The sequence below is a fragment of the Watersipora subatra genome, chromosome 2 (genome assembly GCF_963576615.1).
Source record: "Watersipora subatra chromosome 2, tzWatSuba1.1, whole genome shotgun sequence".
In the NCBI taxonomy this organism is placed as follows: domain Eukaryota; kingdom Metazoa; phylum Bryozoa; class Gymnolaemata; order Cheilostomatida; family Watersiporidae; genus Watersipora; species Watersipora subatra.
In genome coordinates, this window is record NC_088709.1 from 36,271,144 (window position 1) to 36,287,422 (window position 16,279).

General features: G+C 37.9%; 3 protein-coding genes across 3 annotated transcripts; all 3 read left to right on the forward strand.

Annotated features, from left to right (window-relative positions):
* Window positions 1-1,564: 1,564 nt before the first annotated feature.
* Window positions 1,565-4,331, forward strand: LOC137388165 (general transcription factor II-I repeat domain-containing protein 2-like). The gene is made up of 3 exons (XM_068074669.1): window positions 1,565-2,830; window positions 3,000-3,190; window positions 4,157-4,331. Exons 1-3 carry the CDS (start codon window positions 1,565-1,567, stop codon window positions 4,329-4,331), a joined length of 1,632 nt encoding a protein of 543 aa, XP_067930770.1.
* Window positions 4,332-4,438: 107 nt separating this feature from the next.
* LOC137388166 (uro-adherence factor A-like) lies at window positions 4,439-6,141 on the forward strand. The gene is made up of 2 exons (XM_068074670.1): window positions 4,439-4,566; window positions 5,001-6,141. Exons 1-2 carry the CDS (start codon window positions 4,439-4,441, stop codon window positions 6,139-6,141), a joined length of 1,269 nt encoding a protein of 422 aa, XP_067930771.1.
* A 3,059-nt stretch (window positions 6,142-9,200) lies between these two features.
* Window positions 9,201-15,489, forward strand: LOC137387567 (NADH dehydrogenase [ubiquinone] 1 beta subcomplex subunit 7-like). Its single transcript, XM_068074028.1, has 3 exons — window positions 9,201-9,423; window positions 9,584-9,752; window positions 15,157-15,489. Exons 1-3 carry the CDS (start codon window positions 9,303-9,305, stop codon window positions 15,236-15,238), a joined length of 372 nt encoding a protein of 123 aa, XP_067930129.1. The 5' UTR covers window positions 9,201-9,302; the 3' UTR covers window positions 15,239-15,489.
* The last annotated feature ends 790 nt before the right edge of the window (window positions 15,490-16,279 follow it).

The following is a 16,279-nucleotide window of genomic DNA, read 5'->3' on the forward strand; positions in this document are numbered from 1 at the left end:
CTGAATGACAGGAATCAAGTCATGACAATAAACACCTACGCACTGCCAGTAATAAGATACCCAGCAGGCATAATAAAGTAGACTGAAGAGGCCATCAAGGTAACAGATATAGCAACTCGTAAGCTGCTAACCATACGTGGAACATTCTACCCAAAATCTGATACTACTAGATTGTATCTTGATAGGAAAGATGGAGGTAGGGAACTCAAAAGTGTACAACAAACAGTGAAAGAGGAAGAACAAAGCATTAAAGCCTATGCAGCTTTCATGGCCACCTCAGATCAGTTGCTAGCTGAATTTCAATCGGCTGCTCTGACAATGGAGCTTCACATTGATGATGAGGAACTTGACTGGCACATGATACCTCTTCATGGTGCTCACCACCGACAAATATCTAAGGTTGGGGATCTCCACCAGACATATATGTGGCTGAACAAAGGAAACCTAATGGCCAATACAGAGTCGCTACTCATGGTAGCCCAGGAGCAAGTGCTTCCAACAAGGCAACTCTAAACAAAAATCTATCACACTAGAATTGACCCTAGATGCAGACTGTGCAAAAATGCACCTGATACCATCCAACACAGGCATGGGCAAACTACGGCCCGGGGGACACATGCGGCCCGTTAAACTTTTTAATCCGGCCCGCCGAACTTGAAGAAATTAAATAAATAAACTTTGTTAAACCATAACTGTCACGAACAACTTTTATCGTATTTACTAGGTAAATCAAACACGCTGATTCCGATTTTTTACTCAAAATAAAGATTAGTTTACTTACTTTCAGAGTAGTGAAGGCTTTTTTTACAGCGTTTTAATATCGGTCTCGAAAACAACACGATCGCCATAACAAGCTCCGCCCATAAATAGGTGACGTAACCTAGCTTTTTAGGAACAGAAGTTACGTAGGGATGTTTAGACCGATTTAGAATAATAGAGATGGGTGTTTTAAAATCCATTAATATCTAAATTCAGCGTTAAAAATAATATCAGTCTGTTCTGAAAGGTAGATAAGCTATTTAGCATTGCATATTTTAAAAAACGCGATAACAACGCTAGCTTGTGATAAAACCGCGCTTTTTGAGCTCATTTTTCTTGGCGTTCGACCCATTTAAACGTCATGTAACAATGCTACAAGCAATTTTAAATAGTTTATATAACTTTCATAAAAAAATGAAATTATTTTACAGGCTGGATTTAGATGATAATGGGTTTTAAGACACCCATCTCTATTATTCTAAATCGGACTTGTAATTCTAAATGGGCGGAGCTTGTAATCCCGATTGTGTTGTTTTCGAAATGAATATTGAAACGCTATAAAAAAGCCTAAATGACTTTGAAGGTTAATCTTTATTTTGAGTACAAAATCGGAATCAGCGTGTCTGATTTACCTAGTAAATACGATAAAAGTTGTTCGTGACAGTTATGGTTTAATGCTTTATTTTCCCTGCAATTCTAATGTGTTCCCACTAGATGGCGCACTCTAGATACATTGACTTTGTTGAGGTTCCGCATATTACGGTACTCCACGTTTGCTTTTTGACCCCTCAGTCCTTCTGTAAAGATGAGCGGACCTAAGAAAAGGAAAGTGGACAGAGAATGTCGAGTCTTCAATAAGGAGTGGACAACTAAATATTTTTTCACTGAACACCGATCGTCTGCTGTATGCCTGATATGTCAGGAAACTGTGGCGGTTTTTAAAGAATATAATATTAGCCGTCACTTTACTACAAAGCATGCTAACTATGCTAGCAAGCTATCAACGAAAGAACGGGAAGCTACTGCTCAGAAGTTGGCGGCTAATTTACAGGCTCAACAAAACTTTTTTCACCGCCAAACTGCCATTCAGGAGTCAAGTACCAAGGCCAGTTTTATGCTTTCATTCAAACTGGCAAAGGCCAGCAAGCCTCTGTCTGAAGGCGAGTTTTTAAAAGAATGTATGGTGGAGACAGCAAGTGTCTTGTGCCCAGAGAGCAAAGACAAATTTAAAAAAATCAGTTTATCGCGCAGGACAGTGATTCGTCGTGTGGAACTAATAGATGAAGATATCACCAGCAACTTAAATAAAAAGGCGAAGTCATTCACGTTATATTCATTAGCACTGGATGAAAGCAACGATGTCAAAGACACTGCTCAGCTCCTCATTTTTATCCGAGGGATTAACAACACTTTTGAAATAACGGAGGAGTTTTTGACAATGGAGTCTCTGAAAGGACAAACATGGGGAGAAGACTTGTATGACCGGGTGTCTGCTGTCATCGAAAATATGAAGCTCCCTTGGAGTAAACTTATCAACGTCACCACAGATGGATCTCCGAATTTAACGGGGAAAAACGTTGGCCTGCTGAGGAGAATCCAGAATAAAGTCAAAGATGAAAATCTTGACCAGGATGTTATTTTTCTCCACTGCATCATCCACCAGGAATCTCTATGTAAATCGGTATTACAACTGAATCATGTTGTGAATCTTGTCGTGAAACTCGTCAACTTTATTCGCGCAAGGGGACTTCAGCACCGTCAGTTCATTACGTTTCTGGAGGAAACTGATGCGGATTACCAAGACCTGCTTTATCACTCCCGAGTCCGCTGGTTAAGTTTGGGCAAAGTGTTTCAACGAGTGTGGGAGCTCAAAGAGGAGATTGGTGCATTTTTGGAGTTACAGGGAAGGGCTGACGAATTTCCTGAGCTGAGCAACAAGAGCTGGCTGTGTGACTTTGCGTTTGCTGCGGATGTATTTTCACACATGAATGAGCTCAACATGAAACTACAGGGGAAGGATCAGTTTGTGCAGGACATGTACACAAATGTGAAAGCCTTCAAATCCAAGCTGGTTTTATTCTCCAGGCAAATTTTAAAATTCGTTCACACATTTTCCCACACTAGCCACGCTGAAAGAGGCCAGCGCAAAAGTGAAGAAATACAGCGAGTCACTAGATGTGCTGCACGGAGAATTCTGCCGTCGGTTTTCTGATTTTGAAAAAATCGACAAGTCACTTCAGTTGGTGGCCTGTCCCCTGTCACAAGACCCCGAAACAGCTCCAGAGAAGCTGCAGCTCAAACTGATCGACCTTCAGTCCGACCCAGTCTTAAAAGAGAAGTTCAACTCTCTGAAACTGAATGACTTTTATGCTTCACTCAATGAAGCCGCATTTCCAAATCTCCGGAGGACAGCGCAGAAGATGCTGGCGTTGTTCGGCTCGACCTTCGTGTGTGAACAGACGTTCAGCATCATGAACATCAACAAGGCCAGCCACAGGTCCCAATTAACAGACCAACACCTCAGATCCATCCGAAGAATTGCTACAACTAAACTCACTCCAGACTTTGATGCGCTGGCTAAAAAGGGGGACCAACAGCACTGTTCCCACTGAAAGTAAAAGTTTCTCCTTTGTATTATGTAAAAAATGCTTTGAAAATAATTAGTTCAGTAAGCCTTATATGTTACATGTCATTTCTGTTAAGGAGCGCACAAAAGTGGTGTGCAAATGAACGCACATTCTCAAAACAAACAATGTGCACCAGATCAAATATAACGCGCTCCGCAGTGGTGCGTTATCGATGTTCCGTCCTTGCGCTGATCGTTGTTGACTTTTGGCACTGGAGACACAAACTGAATAGAAGGAGCAGGATAAGTACATCTGAATCTCTTACTGTTTTTGAAATAAATACAGTCAGGAGGAGAGTGATGATGATATCCAGAAAGTAACAGAACTTGCAGTGCTTTAAAATAGAAATTGTTAGTAATAAAAAAATTATTTTTTATTCATTTAATTTTCAGTGTTTTAAGACTCATTTCAATAAATAGCTAAATACTGTGGGGCTTTAAAGACAGATCTTTTGTTGTAATGCTTTTGTTCATTTTCATTTGAAACTAAAGCACATGTTTTCTCCATATCCCATGATATATATTTTTTTCTCCTGTGAGGTGGGGTTACCAAAACACTCCATCCATCTGCTCCTGGTCCGGCCCCTCTGTCAAAATTTAGAACCCATTGTGGCCCACGAATCAAAAAGTTTGCCCACCCCTGATCCAACAAATAATTAGTGGACGCAAGCAGCTAGCAGGGAACGCATACACTGAGCGGCATAATTATTTTGCAGGTGTTGTGTATAGAAGTCTATGTGATAAGTATGGCCTTAATAAACCATAACACAGGTGGGAAGCTCCTGGTAAAGCCAAGGAAAATGACCGTGCTAAGATCCTCTGGGACTTCTACATCCGGACTGACAAGCATGTCCTAGCAAACCAACCAGATATAGTGGTGGTGGACAAGGAGAACAAGAGGGCTACTATAATAGATATCTTGCAATACCTAATGACTACAATATAGCCAGCAAAGAAAAACTAGAGAAATATCTCCTTCTTGGAGAAGAGATTGAAAAATGCGAGAACGTAAGAACAACTGTAATTCCAGTAGTCATTGGGGCACTGGGCGCAATGACACCTGCGGATAAAATGTGGCTTGCCCATATACCAACAGTAATCAACGCAAGTGAGTTGCAGAAAAGTGCACTACTGGGAACAGCTAAGATCTTGAGGCGAGTGCTCAAACTCCAAGGTCTCTAGTAGGAGACCCGATTTAGAGCAGATATTACCACCGATACGGGTTAACCGGGGTGAGGAAACCATTTATATATGTATATAATTATATTTCAAATTCCAAATTCAAAACAAAAATTTGGCTGATGGACGGATGAATTATCGATGGGTTAAGAGAAAGGAGGTTTAGTTATCTAATAAGTAATTTTCAACATTGGTTTAGCATGCGTTTGTACATGAACAAGTACTTAGGAGTTAGACGAGCTTTACTATAACAAGAGCATGTCTGTCCACCTGCCTGAAGCCATGCTTAGAAGCAAGAAAAGCAATGCATCACACAAGAATTGAACTCATCAAGCTTAGCAGCCAGGGACACTACCAACAAGGTGGTCTTGTGCGCACTCCAAACAAGGTGATCTTGTGCGAACAATCAACTTAGCAGCCATGGTGGTCTTAGCAGCCATAGGGGTCTTAGCAGCCATAGTGGTCTTAGCAGTCATAGTGGTTTTAGCAGCCATAGTGGTCTTAGCAGCCATAGTGGTCTTAGCAGCCATAGGGGTCTTAGCAACCATAGTGGTCTTAGCAGCCATAGTGGTCTTAGCAGCCATAGTGGTCTTAGCAGCCATGGTGGTCTTAGCTGCCATAGTGGTCTTAGCAGCCATAGGGGTCTTAGCAGCCATGGTGGTCTTAGCAACCATAGTGGTCTTAGCAGCCATAGTGGTCTTAGCAGCCATAGTGGTCTTAGCAGCCATAGTGGTCTTAGCAGCCATAGTGGTCTTAGCAGCCATAGGGGTCTTAGCAACCATAGTGGTCTTAGCAGCCATAGTGGTCTTAGCAGCCATAGTGGTCTTAGCAGCCATGGTGGTCTTAGCTGCCATAGTGGTCTTAGCAGCCATAGGGGTCTTAGCAGCCATGGTGGTCTTAGCAACCATAGTGGTCTTAGTAGCCATAGTGGTCTTAGCAGCCATAGTGGTCTTAGCAGCCATAGTGGTCTTAGCAGCCATAGTGGTCTTAGCAGCCATAGGGGTCTTAGCAACCATAGTGGTTTTAGCAGCCATAGTGGTCTTAGCAGCCATAGTGGTCTTAGCAACCATGGTGGTCTTAGCTGCCATAGTGGTCTTAGCAGCCATAGGGGTCTTAGCAGCCATGGTGGTCTTAGCAACCATAGTGGTCTTAGCAGCCATAGTGGTCTTAGCAGCCATAGTGGTCTTAGCAGCCATAGTGGTCTTAGCAGCCATAGTGGTCTTAGCAGCCATAGGGGTCTTAGCAACCATAGTGGTCTTAGCAGCCATAATGGTCTTAGCAACCATGGTGGTCTTAGCAGCCATAGTGGTCTTAGCAGCCATAGTGGTCTTAGCAGCCATAGTGGTCTTAGCAGCCATGGTGGTCTTAGCAGCCATAGTGGTCTTAGCAGCCATAGTGGTCTTAGCAGCCATAGTGGTCTTAGCAGCCATAGTGGTCTTAATAGCCATAGTGGTCTTAGCAGCCATAGTGGTCTTAATAGCCAAGTCTTGTGCGCACAATCAACTGCGCACAAGACCACTTTGCAGCATCATGAAATAATTCTACAGATACGCAATACACATGAGATTCTCTCATGACACCCCCAGAGTACTAGCAGTTACAATGAAAGACTGAAAACAGCCGATTGTTATTGTTCACAGAAAATTTAAACTTAGATTCATAGCTAAGTATGTCTCTTTGTTTTTCTAGATTTGCTGGATTTATCAGCTTCGAAGTGAGAGTTAATTTCATGCATTGTTTTGGATGGTAGAAAAATCTTTAATGTTCAAGAGTGGGTGTCTTTGACAATGTTTAAATGCATGAAGACTGCTGAAAATTAAAAATCCTTCAAAATATTTCAGTTTCACGACCGAGTTTGCTAGGCTATTCATTTTTCTGACGCACATTGTGAAAAAGTACCGAAAGGTCTTGAAAAACATTTGTGATTGATCACAAGCTGCAGTTGTAAAAATATTTTATAGAAGCTTTAAAAAGGCTGAGAAATAGGCTCATTTTTAGAATAACCATTTCGTCATAATACAGGCTACATAATACATAATACAGGCTATTTTGTCATCAAGTAAAGTTTAATTTTATTTTTGCGTTTAACATTTGAGCTAATACTCAGCAATCAGTAAAAGGAACATGTATGAAAAATGGCATGCAGGTGTCATTGATTGCATGAAACTCAGAGACTGCAATAGCTGCTCCAACAGATGGGGTGTACTGTATTATTCAGAGTGCACCAAACAAAGGTGAACAATTACATTAGAACAAGTTTTTTTTAGTGTTTTATGAAAACAATTTGCTTAACTGTTTTGACATTATTGCTGCTGCTCAATAGACAATTATTGAACAATTCTTCACTTAATGCATCTGTTGAAGCTAATCAATTGGACATTCGACCAACCAATAGCCTGCGCAGCTACAATAGTTTATCGTAAGACGCTATGAAGTATTAGTATTTAATGTGAGTATGTCGTTTCCATAAGAAGGGACTTAGTGCAGAAATACTTTATTTGAATGTTCAGTTGTTTTGAAAAAAGGTCTTGTATAATGATCAAACATTGGTAGCTAGTCTTTTTAGAAATGCTGTAGAAGACTAACAAAATTTATACACCATAAAATTGGGCATTCCGCAATGCTTTGTGTCTGAATATTCAACGTTATATTTTAACGTATTTGGTAAGACGTGTAAAAGTGTGTAGACAAATATTAACTGAATGAAAAATTTACAACCTGGTCACGAAACTACCAATGGACCATCAGTTTTAACAAAATATAATTTATCGAGTTGTCTGCACTTTTTCAGCTTTAAGAATACACAAGAAGATAACTCTTAATCTTATGTTTTATCCTGCAGTTGATTGTGATCATCAAACCTCAACTTAATTAATTTTTTATTTTAAACAATAAGCAAGAAAAAATAACAAAAATTGCCTCTATTTGCATACCTGATATTACATATGGTTTATAAAATAAATTTATATTTACACTCACATATATGCATATACATGTACATGTATTATTTCATTCGTATATTTGTGTAGCACCATATAATTGTATTGTCTTTACCCAAAGGAGTTTTAATAGTATAGGCATTCTGTTTTGTCGATGAATTTAATAACAGTGTCCCATTTCAAAGTGTTAGGATGTATCTGTTGTCGAGGAGTATTATAGTCTGAGCATTGGTAGAGGTAGTGTATACTAATTTCGTCTTCCAACAAACATGGGCATGTAGGTGTATAGGTTGCTCCAATGGCATATTGGAATAGTTGCAGCTTGCTATGACCAGTTAGCAGATCACACAGTGCAGCAAGTGCTTTCCTTTCTGTCTCTAGAGGTATTGGGTTATTGAATAAATGGTCTACTGAGAGAATTGCAATTAGGCCTACTGAGCAATTCCCATTAATTAGTTGCATCTTCCATCGTCTCAGCCATTCTGATTTTGTAAGATTGTTAATGTTTGTTTTACTGAGTTTTTTAGAGTCAATATTATCAACTTCTACATTTCTGGAGATTATCTGCCTGATATCAGCTTTCAATGCTTTTATCAGTGAGCTGTGAGGAGAAGCGGTAATGATGTGCAACATATCTAATTTAATCAGACACCACATTATTTGTAGCCTTTCTCTTGTCATTTGAATAATTATCGGGAGTACACCCAGGCCTGCCAGCCCAAGAGTGGGGCAATGCTTGAGATTTGGTATTGGGGCAATTGATGTATCAATGATAGTATATATAAAATTGTAGAAATTGGGGCAAAAATCTCACGCATTTCTCACTCATTTTCATTTTTTCTTTGGTGTGATTGCGTGAGTCTCACGCCCAATGTGTGAGAGTTGGCTGGCCTGGTCATCAGTAATAACGTGTAATGATTTTAAAGATGGCTTTAAATGACTTCCAAGAGGAGTTTGAGGTGAGGATGCAGTGAGACTTTTTCAGTCAAGATCCAAAGAAAACATGTGTGTAGAGCCTTGGGAACAATTGCATGAGTGAGAATATTTCCGTTTGACAGCTTATTCCTAAACACAGAAACGGCTTAAACATGTTATTTTTGTATTCAACGACTTAACACTGGTGCCAATCTGTTTCTTTAACCTCAACTTGCTAAAAAATGTTTTGAGTGAGCATTTAATGACTACGTCACAAATCTTTCTAACAAAACTAATGCCCTATCATTAAAAAATTCATCTCTGCTTATTATTTGAAATATTCAGTTTATTTAAAAGTGGTTGTATCAATGAATTATGACTAAATACCGCGTTGACTTGAAAAATAGTGATTCTATTTAGGATATAAGCTGTATAATACTTGCATACCATACTTAGGTTTTATCTGTTGTAGCATTTACAACGCAAATAATTTTGGTTTTCTATTTGCCAAATAATCGATCAAATACATGTATATTTCTAACGAGTCTTTACCAAAGACTCTTTAGTGCCTGTTTATGTCTATGTAGAACGAGAAACAGAAAAATTTATACATGTACTGTATTTGGTTTCTGCTTGGTTCAACGACAGTTGTAGTTGTCCTCTCGTGTCTTAGTTGCCCTCCAACATTTATTGCTACGCCCATATCGGGAACTCGCATTTACAGATTATGTTTACGTTGTTAAGAAATTGGTTTATTTGCTGCGAGCCACTTCTGCAATATATCCCACCGCACCAACCGGTCGCTCAGTGCTACAATTCGTTAATGAATTGCAGTCATAACAATTGAACGTATAACAAGCTGGTTGCTTTCATAGCCGTGCAACATGGGTGGTACTATGTCCAATATGTGGGAAACTTGGACAAATCGTGAAAACCAACCTAATTACGCGATGCCGCCAACCTTTGACCCGTTGTTAGGTTTTGAAAATGGTAGAAAGCCAAGAGGTGAGTGCATGAAATTCACATGCATATGCTCTCTAAGCATATTTTTAAAACAATAATTATGTAATAGTAAATGTTTAAAACGTGAGGTCAAACAGAATCGCAGTGTCTATAGACAAAGTTATTGAACTACAAATGTAAACACGATACAAATTTGTTACAGAAATGGTTGCTACTCATGAAGAAATGGAAGCTGCAAATGTACCCCACAGATATCGAGATTATTGTGCGCACCTTTACATAGACATTCTCAAATGCCGTAAGCAAAATGCTCCTTGGTTTAGAGCCTGTAACCATGAGAAGCACGCCTACGACAAATGCGAATACGAAGAGTAAGTTTTACGGCGTCTTCAAGCTTGTCAGCGTTTTCATACTCTCAAAAAATTTTTGGTCATGATTCACTGAAAGCACTCATCAAATTGCGGGTAATAACTTTGTTACTGTGTCCTCCAACTCCAGTAAGGATAGGATCAGATATTTTGTGAGCATGGACTCATTCAATACCTATAAACCAGACGATCTTTTAGTAAACTATGCATCGTATAATTGCAAACAGATACATCAAATTAAATGTTTGCTAAATTTTTGTTATTCCATACCTAGTTCATAGCTTTTGTCTCTATAATGAACTACAATCATGTGCAAAAGAAAGGGCCCACCTCTGATTCTCATTGTCAATATACATTATGTACATGTAGACCAAATTTCAAATGCTCATAAAATTGTGCCAACTTGTTGAAATCTACCTAAATTATATATCAATAGACTCAGCATTTACCCAGCTTTCTTTTGATGTGAGTAATTCCAGTGTAAATGGATGAGCAAGTACTAATTAGCTTCCTTTAATCCTACTTTATTTTCGCTAATCTCGTCAAACAATAGCCAATTTTTAATTGGCTCTAGCTTCTGATTGAAGTGAGATATTCACTCACTTTGAAGTTTGTCTGACACTTCAACTCATTCGTGAGATGATATTAAAATTTTAGCATTCTGTAAAATTTAGAATTTGTGTATATAAGGCAGCGAAAACGGGACTTCAGGCATTCGCAATTTTGTCATCGACTAAGCATCATGACCAAGCATCTGACTACTGAGGAAAAAGCTGTCATTGTTCACCTCCACAAGAGTAACAAATCACAGAGAGAGATTGTTAAAGAGACAGGGCACTCCAGGAAAAGGGTCAGGACAACCATTGCTAACTGGAAGGAAAATGGGAGCCTTGCTGAGAAGCCAAGATCGGGGAGACCAAGAAAGTCTACTGAGAGAAGTGAGAGAACCCTTGTCCGCATGTCCTTACACGAGACCGTCACCTCACCAACCAACAACTGACTAAGGAATGGAAAAATTCTGCTGGTGTTCAGGTTCATCCATCTACTGTGAGACGGATATTGATCAAGTATGGGCTGAGAGGCTGCAAGGCCAGACGCAAACCCCTGCTCACGGAAAATCACCGAAAGAAGAGACTCGAATGGGCTAAAGAACACAGATACTGGACCCGTGCTCAGTGGCAAAGAGTGATGTTCAGTGATGAATCAACCTTTATTATACAAAATCATGCTGGAAACAACTTTGTTCGGAGAAGGGTAGGTGAAGAATGGAAACCACAATGCATCGTACCAACAATAAAACATTCGACTTCCGTAATGGTATGGGGATGCATGGCTGCGTCAGGTGTCGGAAGGTTGGAGGTTGTTTCTGGCATGATGAATGCTGCGAAATATGTTGAGGTGTTAAAGAAAAAGATGCTGCCTAGTGCAGAAAAGCTATTTCTTGAAAGAAGGCTGCCTTGGTATTTCCAAGACGACAATGCCCCATGCCATCAAGCAAGAATTGTGAAGAGTTGGATCACAGATAACAACGTCAAAACGATACTTTGGCCAGCCCAATCACCTGATCTCAACTCAATAGAAAACTTGTGGCAGAGGATTGGCTTAATAGTGAGCAAAGACAAGCACCATGTCGTTACCAAAGAAGAACTGCTCAAACTTGTAAACAGCATGCCTAAACGCTGTCAGATGGTCATTCACAACAAAGGATGGCCAACAAAGTACTAATGACCTTCCAAAATCAACCCCAACGACCCTTTTCAGGGCCACCAACACTTCCAAGAGAGTGAATTGTTCGACAAAAAGAGTTTCCCAATGATACTTTGTGTAATACTGATGAAATTAAATTATGCCATATTAGGCATTTTCGGAAGTTGCAATGGAAATTCCATCCCAGACATTACATTTTGCAGGATAGATCAAAAATGACATCAGGTTCTGATTCTCCAGAAGCTGCTGATTCCAAACATATATACATTATTATACTTGGAGCGAACACCTTTGCTTCAGCACAGGTTTACTGTCTGAAATACACAATAATTTAGGGTGGGCCCTTTCTTTTGCACATCACTGTAGATCTATTCTTTTGTGACTCTTTTTAGCTTAAATTATGCTTCAATTTAATCATGCTGAAATGAAATGGTAGGACTACAGAAGACTAATGAGTTGTCAATAGTATAAGCTAACAACATTCAGGCAAAGTGCTTATTCATTAGGTGTAAACTATTGCTCCAATCAATAAGGGAAATACCTTATTAATCTAAGAACACGACCCTTACAAACTTATCTAGCTTGTAGTGTTTTAACCTGCTTCAACCTGATTATCATGCATTTTACAAATAGTAGTACATAGTGTATATAATATATTAAAACATCAAGCCACTAATATTCATGATATGATGATGTTAGCTAAAAGGATAGCATACAAATATCTTTTACCAAATGAACTAAAGTTCATAGCATAATGGAACCTGCAGCTTCAACGGGACCACATCTCAGGGTTGAAAAGAACCTACAGTCTCTGTAGTTCTGTAGATTGGTCTTCTAGAAAGCCTCTGTAGATTGGTCTTCTAGAAAGCCTCTGTAGATTGGTTTTGTGTTTGCCAAAACGTTTGTTTGCCCAATAACATTACAACGTTACCATTCTAATGTCATTGGGCTCATGAGTTTCATCAAAAGATGGTTATTTGTTGCCAGTAATCAGCATATACAGTCACATTCAGTTCTGCAGTATGTAATTCTAGTTTTTGCTAATTTTTAATTCTGGTTTTATCTGTAGTGGAGCAGCCTTGATCAACTCTTCCTATCACAAATCACGCTGAAGGTTTCATTCTGAATCTATTTCAAAAATAAAAGAAATAAATGATTTTATAAGTAGTGTTTTTAAATTACCCCCGATTACCACATTTCAAAACATGTTGAAATTATCTCTTATTGAATGGAAACAGCGTAATTACAGTATTTCTATGCTTCGAATGGCTTCAAATTGCCTGCTACCGACGATTTCGTGCCCTACCGTTTCAACGATTCGAATTGGCACTAAATCGATTTTTCCAAGATTGGTTATGTATCCCATAAAACCAAATTGTGAAAAGTAGACTTGTTTTAGGGTCATGGTTACTTTTTAATTTATATGTAGTCAATTACCTAAAACAGTAATTATTTCGTCCTCATACTCAGCATGTAAATGGTAATGTAAAGACAAAAAGCCAAGCTGTAGTGAGTAGCGGTAGAAAGTTTTTTACCTTCACTGGGGAGAGCTAGCCGAGTATTATCTTTGGATCCATCAGTATTGATCCAACTTAATTCAAAGCATGGAAACGCATTGAATGAGCAATCGTTGTGGCCTACAATTGTCCGTAAATTTGAAACTTCTCTACACACAATTTTCCATGAAATGCAATCGACATTGTAATTACTCTATTGATTCGAGAATCTAATCAGAACTAAGAAAACTTAGCATTCATCAAACATAGGTGTTAAATAGCAAGGGTTGTCATGGTATCCTACAAACATTAACTATTCTCAAAGATCTCATGCCGCTGTTTTATTGGCTGACCTATTGGCAGTGAAGCCTTTTCGACACAATTTTTGTGCTCCTTAATACAAGTTTGCGAAACAAAAACACGATAGATTCTTTGTGGAGAATAACCTCATATCCATATTTATCCATGTATTCATTAACCTCATACATATCATAGCCATACTTAAAAAAATTTAAAAGTAGGCCAACAATTACACAACAGTTTTACTGTATCTGTGTCATCAGTCATTCACTCCATAAACAAAACTTTTGTTTTGTTGGATATATCTACACATATATATATGTATGTATACTAGATGAATGTCCGATGTTGCGCGGGTAATAAAAAAGTCTTTGGACAGAAAATTTATTTGTTTTTCACATATAACAACATTTGCTATTTTAACTTTCAAACTTCATATTATGAGAAAAGTGTTTTGTGTAGTTGACATAAATTAGGAGAGAAAATAAAAACAACTGTAAAGGTTTTCAAACTTTGTCAAACAACTGTAACCTTCAAACTTCATATCATGAGGAAAATGTTTTGTGCAGTTCAAATAAATTAAAAAAACAAAACAACTATAAAAGGGTGTAAATGTGAAATAATTAGCAAGTAATAGCTAAATTAAATCTGTTTTGCTACGAGTACAATAAAAGATGATCCGGTAATGATACAATTAATGTGGACTGAGAAAACAAAATAAAAATCCTGAATATGTTGAATTAATAATAAAAATTCTTACACAGAAGTGGGTGTGTATAAAAAATGTTCTTGTTCCACCAGAAGCTATCTATCAAAACTTTGAATACGATGATACTGGTACCTCTCGATACTGGTACAAATGTAAAAATGAGATATCGTACTGTCTTGATCTGACCGAATGGAGAAAGAATGACGAGGCTCTTCCTACGGAGATAATACAATTGTTCGTGTGAAAAGAATTGGCCTTGACCACGATTTTAGCAAATGAACTTTACGAAAAACCGAAAATGGAAGTTCAAGAAAATACGAAAAAGCATCAAGTTTTATAGAGTTAATAGAATTCATAGTTTCGAATAATACGTCATTTAACGTGTGCATACTCTATACGGTATATATGATAACATCTTTGATCAATACGTCGTGTATACCTTAGTGGTAGAGCGCGTGGATTTACAACTTGCGGTTGCAATCTTCGTGAATTCAAATCAATCAGAATGTGAAATTTTAATTTGAAGATTTTAATAGCGATAACTGGACTTACCAAAGGACAGACAGATGACCAACATTGAGAAATATATATATATAGATATATACTCATGCTACAGACAGTACTGTTTCGGCTATTGAAGCCTCATCAGTGCGGCTCAGAGCCGGCAAGGGAGACAAGACCCATTGCCAATGAAAGTTGACTTCCTGTCATGAAACAACTAAGTTGTCTCACAGACTTTAAGAAAGTTAATCTGCTGACACCAGAGTGCTCAAATCACAAATGTGATGAGCTTTGCATCAAGGCTAATAGTGTCACACATCTCACAGAGTGCTCAACCAAACCGAAGTCAGGGAACAAATATATATAATCTTTTTTGCTGTATCATTTAAAATAAAACTGGAATTTTTGAGCAAAATATGGTTCAACTACAATTTATAGTTTTAATCCCCTTTTAATGTATAAAGTGTATAATTGTTAAGTGTTGTAGTTGGCTCATTTCCAAGGTCAAAATGCTTCTGAAAGTATGATATGCTAGGCACTCAGCTCAACATCTATTATAGCTATTATCTATTATTATATTATTGTATCTTTAAGAAATTTAGCAACAGATCATCTCTAATTAAATTCGATATTCAAAACATACAAGTTGTGGTGGTCTGTGGTTTTAAGACAATACATGACACTTTACTTACAGTTGGGTGTTGAGAATGAAGGAATACGAACGGGAGAAGCGGCTCATACGGAAACGCAACGCTGCTTTGAAGGAAATGTTATAATGTAATGACTGCATTTTAAACTTATGTTATTCTATCAAAAGTATAATGTAGAGTTAACATACTTTTATTGGCTATTCGAATGCGACACTTGGAGCAATTTTTGCTGTCTTGCAAGTTTGCACATATTTGCTGTTTTGGAATGCATCTGCTGTCATGTTATGCGAATGTGTGATGTCATAACCACAGTTCGATAAGTGTGATGTGAGATATTTTACGATTTTGACTAAAAAATACATTTAATAACAAACTTTCATCATTCCATTATTCAAATTCTGGGATTTGATGCATAAATAATTAAACATAGGCAATCTTCCATGCAAATACATGTACATATCTTGAATTCCTCAAAACGAGTTGGAATCTTTGGTTCACAACTTCTCAGCATCCTGCTAAGGTGGCTGGTGATGTTGCAGTCTAAATATTATTGCGATGCAGTGCTCCTTGTTACTAGTTTTTTAGTTACTAGATTTAACTTACCTGCCAGCCCAGTAGTGATTTGTGCAGCAGCATAGCCTGCCGCGGTCTAAAGACAATCGATATGAGCTTTATCAATAACTAGGTGAATGACCAGCGTTGCCCGGGTTATAAAAGTCTGTGCACAGAAAATTTATTTTTATTTAACATATAACAACATTTACCATTCAAACTTCATATCATGAGAAAAGTGTTTTGCGCAGTTTAAAAAAATTAAGAGAAAAGATAAAACAACTGTAAAGGTTTTTAAACTTTGTCAAAAACTGTAACTTTCAAACTTCATATCATAAAGAAAATGTTTTGTGCAAGTCAAATAAATTAAAAAAAATAAAACAACTATAAAAGGGTTTAGATGTAAATCTGAAATAATTAGCAAGTAATAGCTAAATTATTAAGTCTGTTTTGCTACGATTACAATAAAATATGATTCAGTAATGATACAATTAATAAGAACTGAAAAAACAAAGTAAAATTCCTGAATATGTTGAATTAATAATAACAATCCGTGCATAGAAGTGTGCGCGTATAAAAAAGGTTACTGTTCCAGCAGATATCCATCAAAACTTT

What these genes read in the sequence shown, in the direction of transcription:
- LOC137387567 (XM_068074028.1), top strand. Translation starts at nt 9,303, where the DNA reads ATGGGTGGTACTATGTCCAATATGTGGGAAACTTGGACAAATCGTGAA. An exon ending in AAATGGTAGAAAGCCAAGAG is followed by an intron (nt 9,424 to 9,583) that starts GTGAGTGCATGA and finishes AATTTGTTACAG; the next exon opens with AAATGGTTGCTACTCATGAA. An exon ending in GACAAATGCGAATACGAAGA is followed by an intron (nt 9,753 to 15,156) that starts GTAAGTTTTACG and finishes CTTTACTTACAG; the next exon opens with TTGGGTGTTGAGAATGAAGG.
- LOC137388166 (XM_068074670.1), top strand. Translation starts at nt 4,439, where the DNA reads ATGACACCTGCGGATAAAATGTGGCTTGCCCATATACCAACAGTAATC. An exon ending in CTCAAACTCCAAGGTCTCTA is followed by an intron (nt 4,567 to 5,000) that starts GTAGGAGACCCG and finishes TGGTCTTAGCAG; the next exon opens with CCATAGGGGTCTTAGCAGCC.
- LOC137388165 (XM_068074669.1), top strand. Translation starts at nt 1,565, where the DNA reads ATGAGCGGACCTAAGAAAAGGAAAGTGGACAGAGAATGTCGAGTCTTC. An exon ending in AAGCCTTCAAATCCAAGCTG is followed by an intron (nt 2,831 to 2,999) that starts GTTTTATTCTCC and finishes AAGTCACTTCAG; the next exon opens with TTGGTGGCCTGTCCCCTGTC. An exon ending in GCGCAGAAGATGCTGGCGTT is followed by an intron (nt 3,191 to 4,156) that starts GTTCGGCTCGAC and finishes ACCATAACACAG; the next exon opens with GTGGGAAGCTCCTGGTAAAG.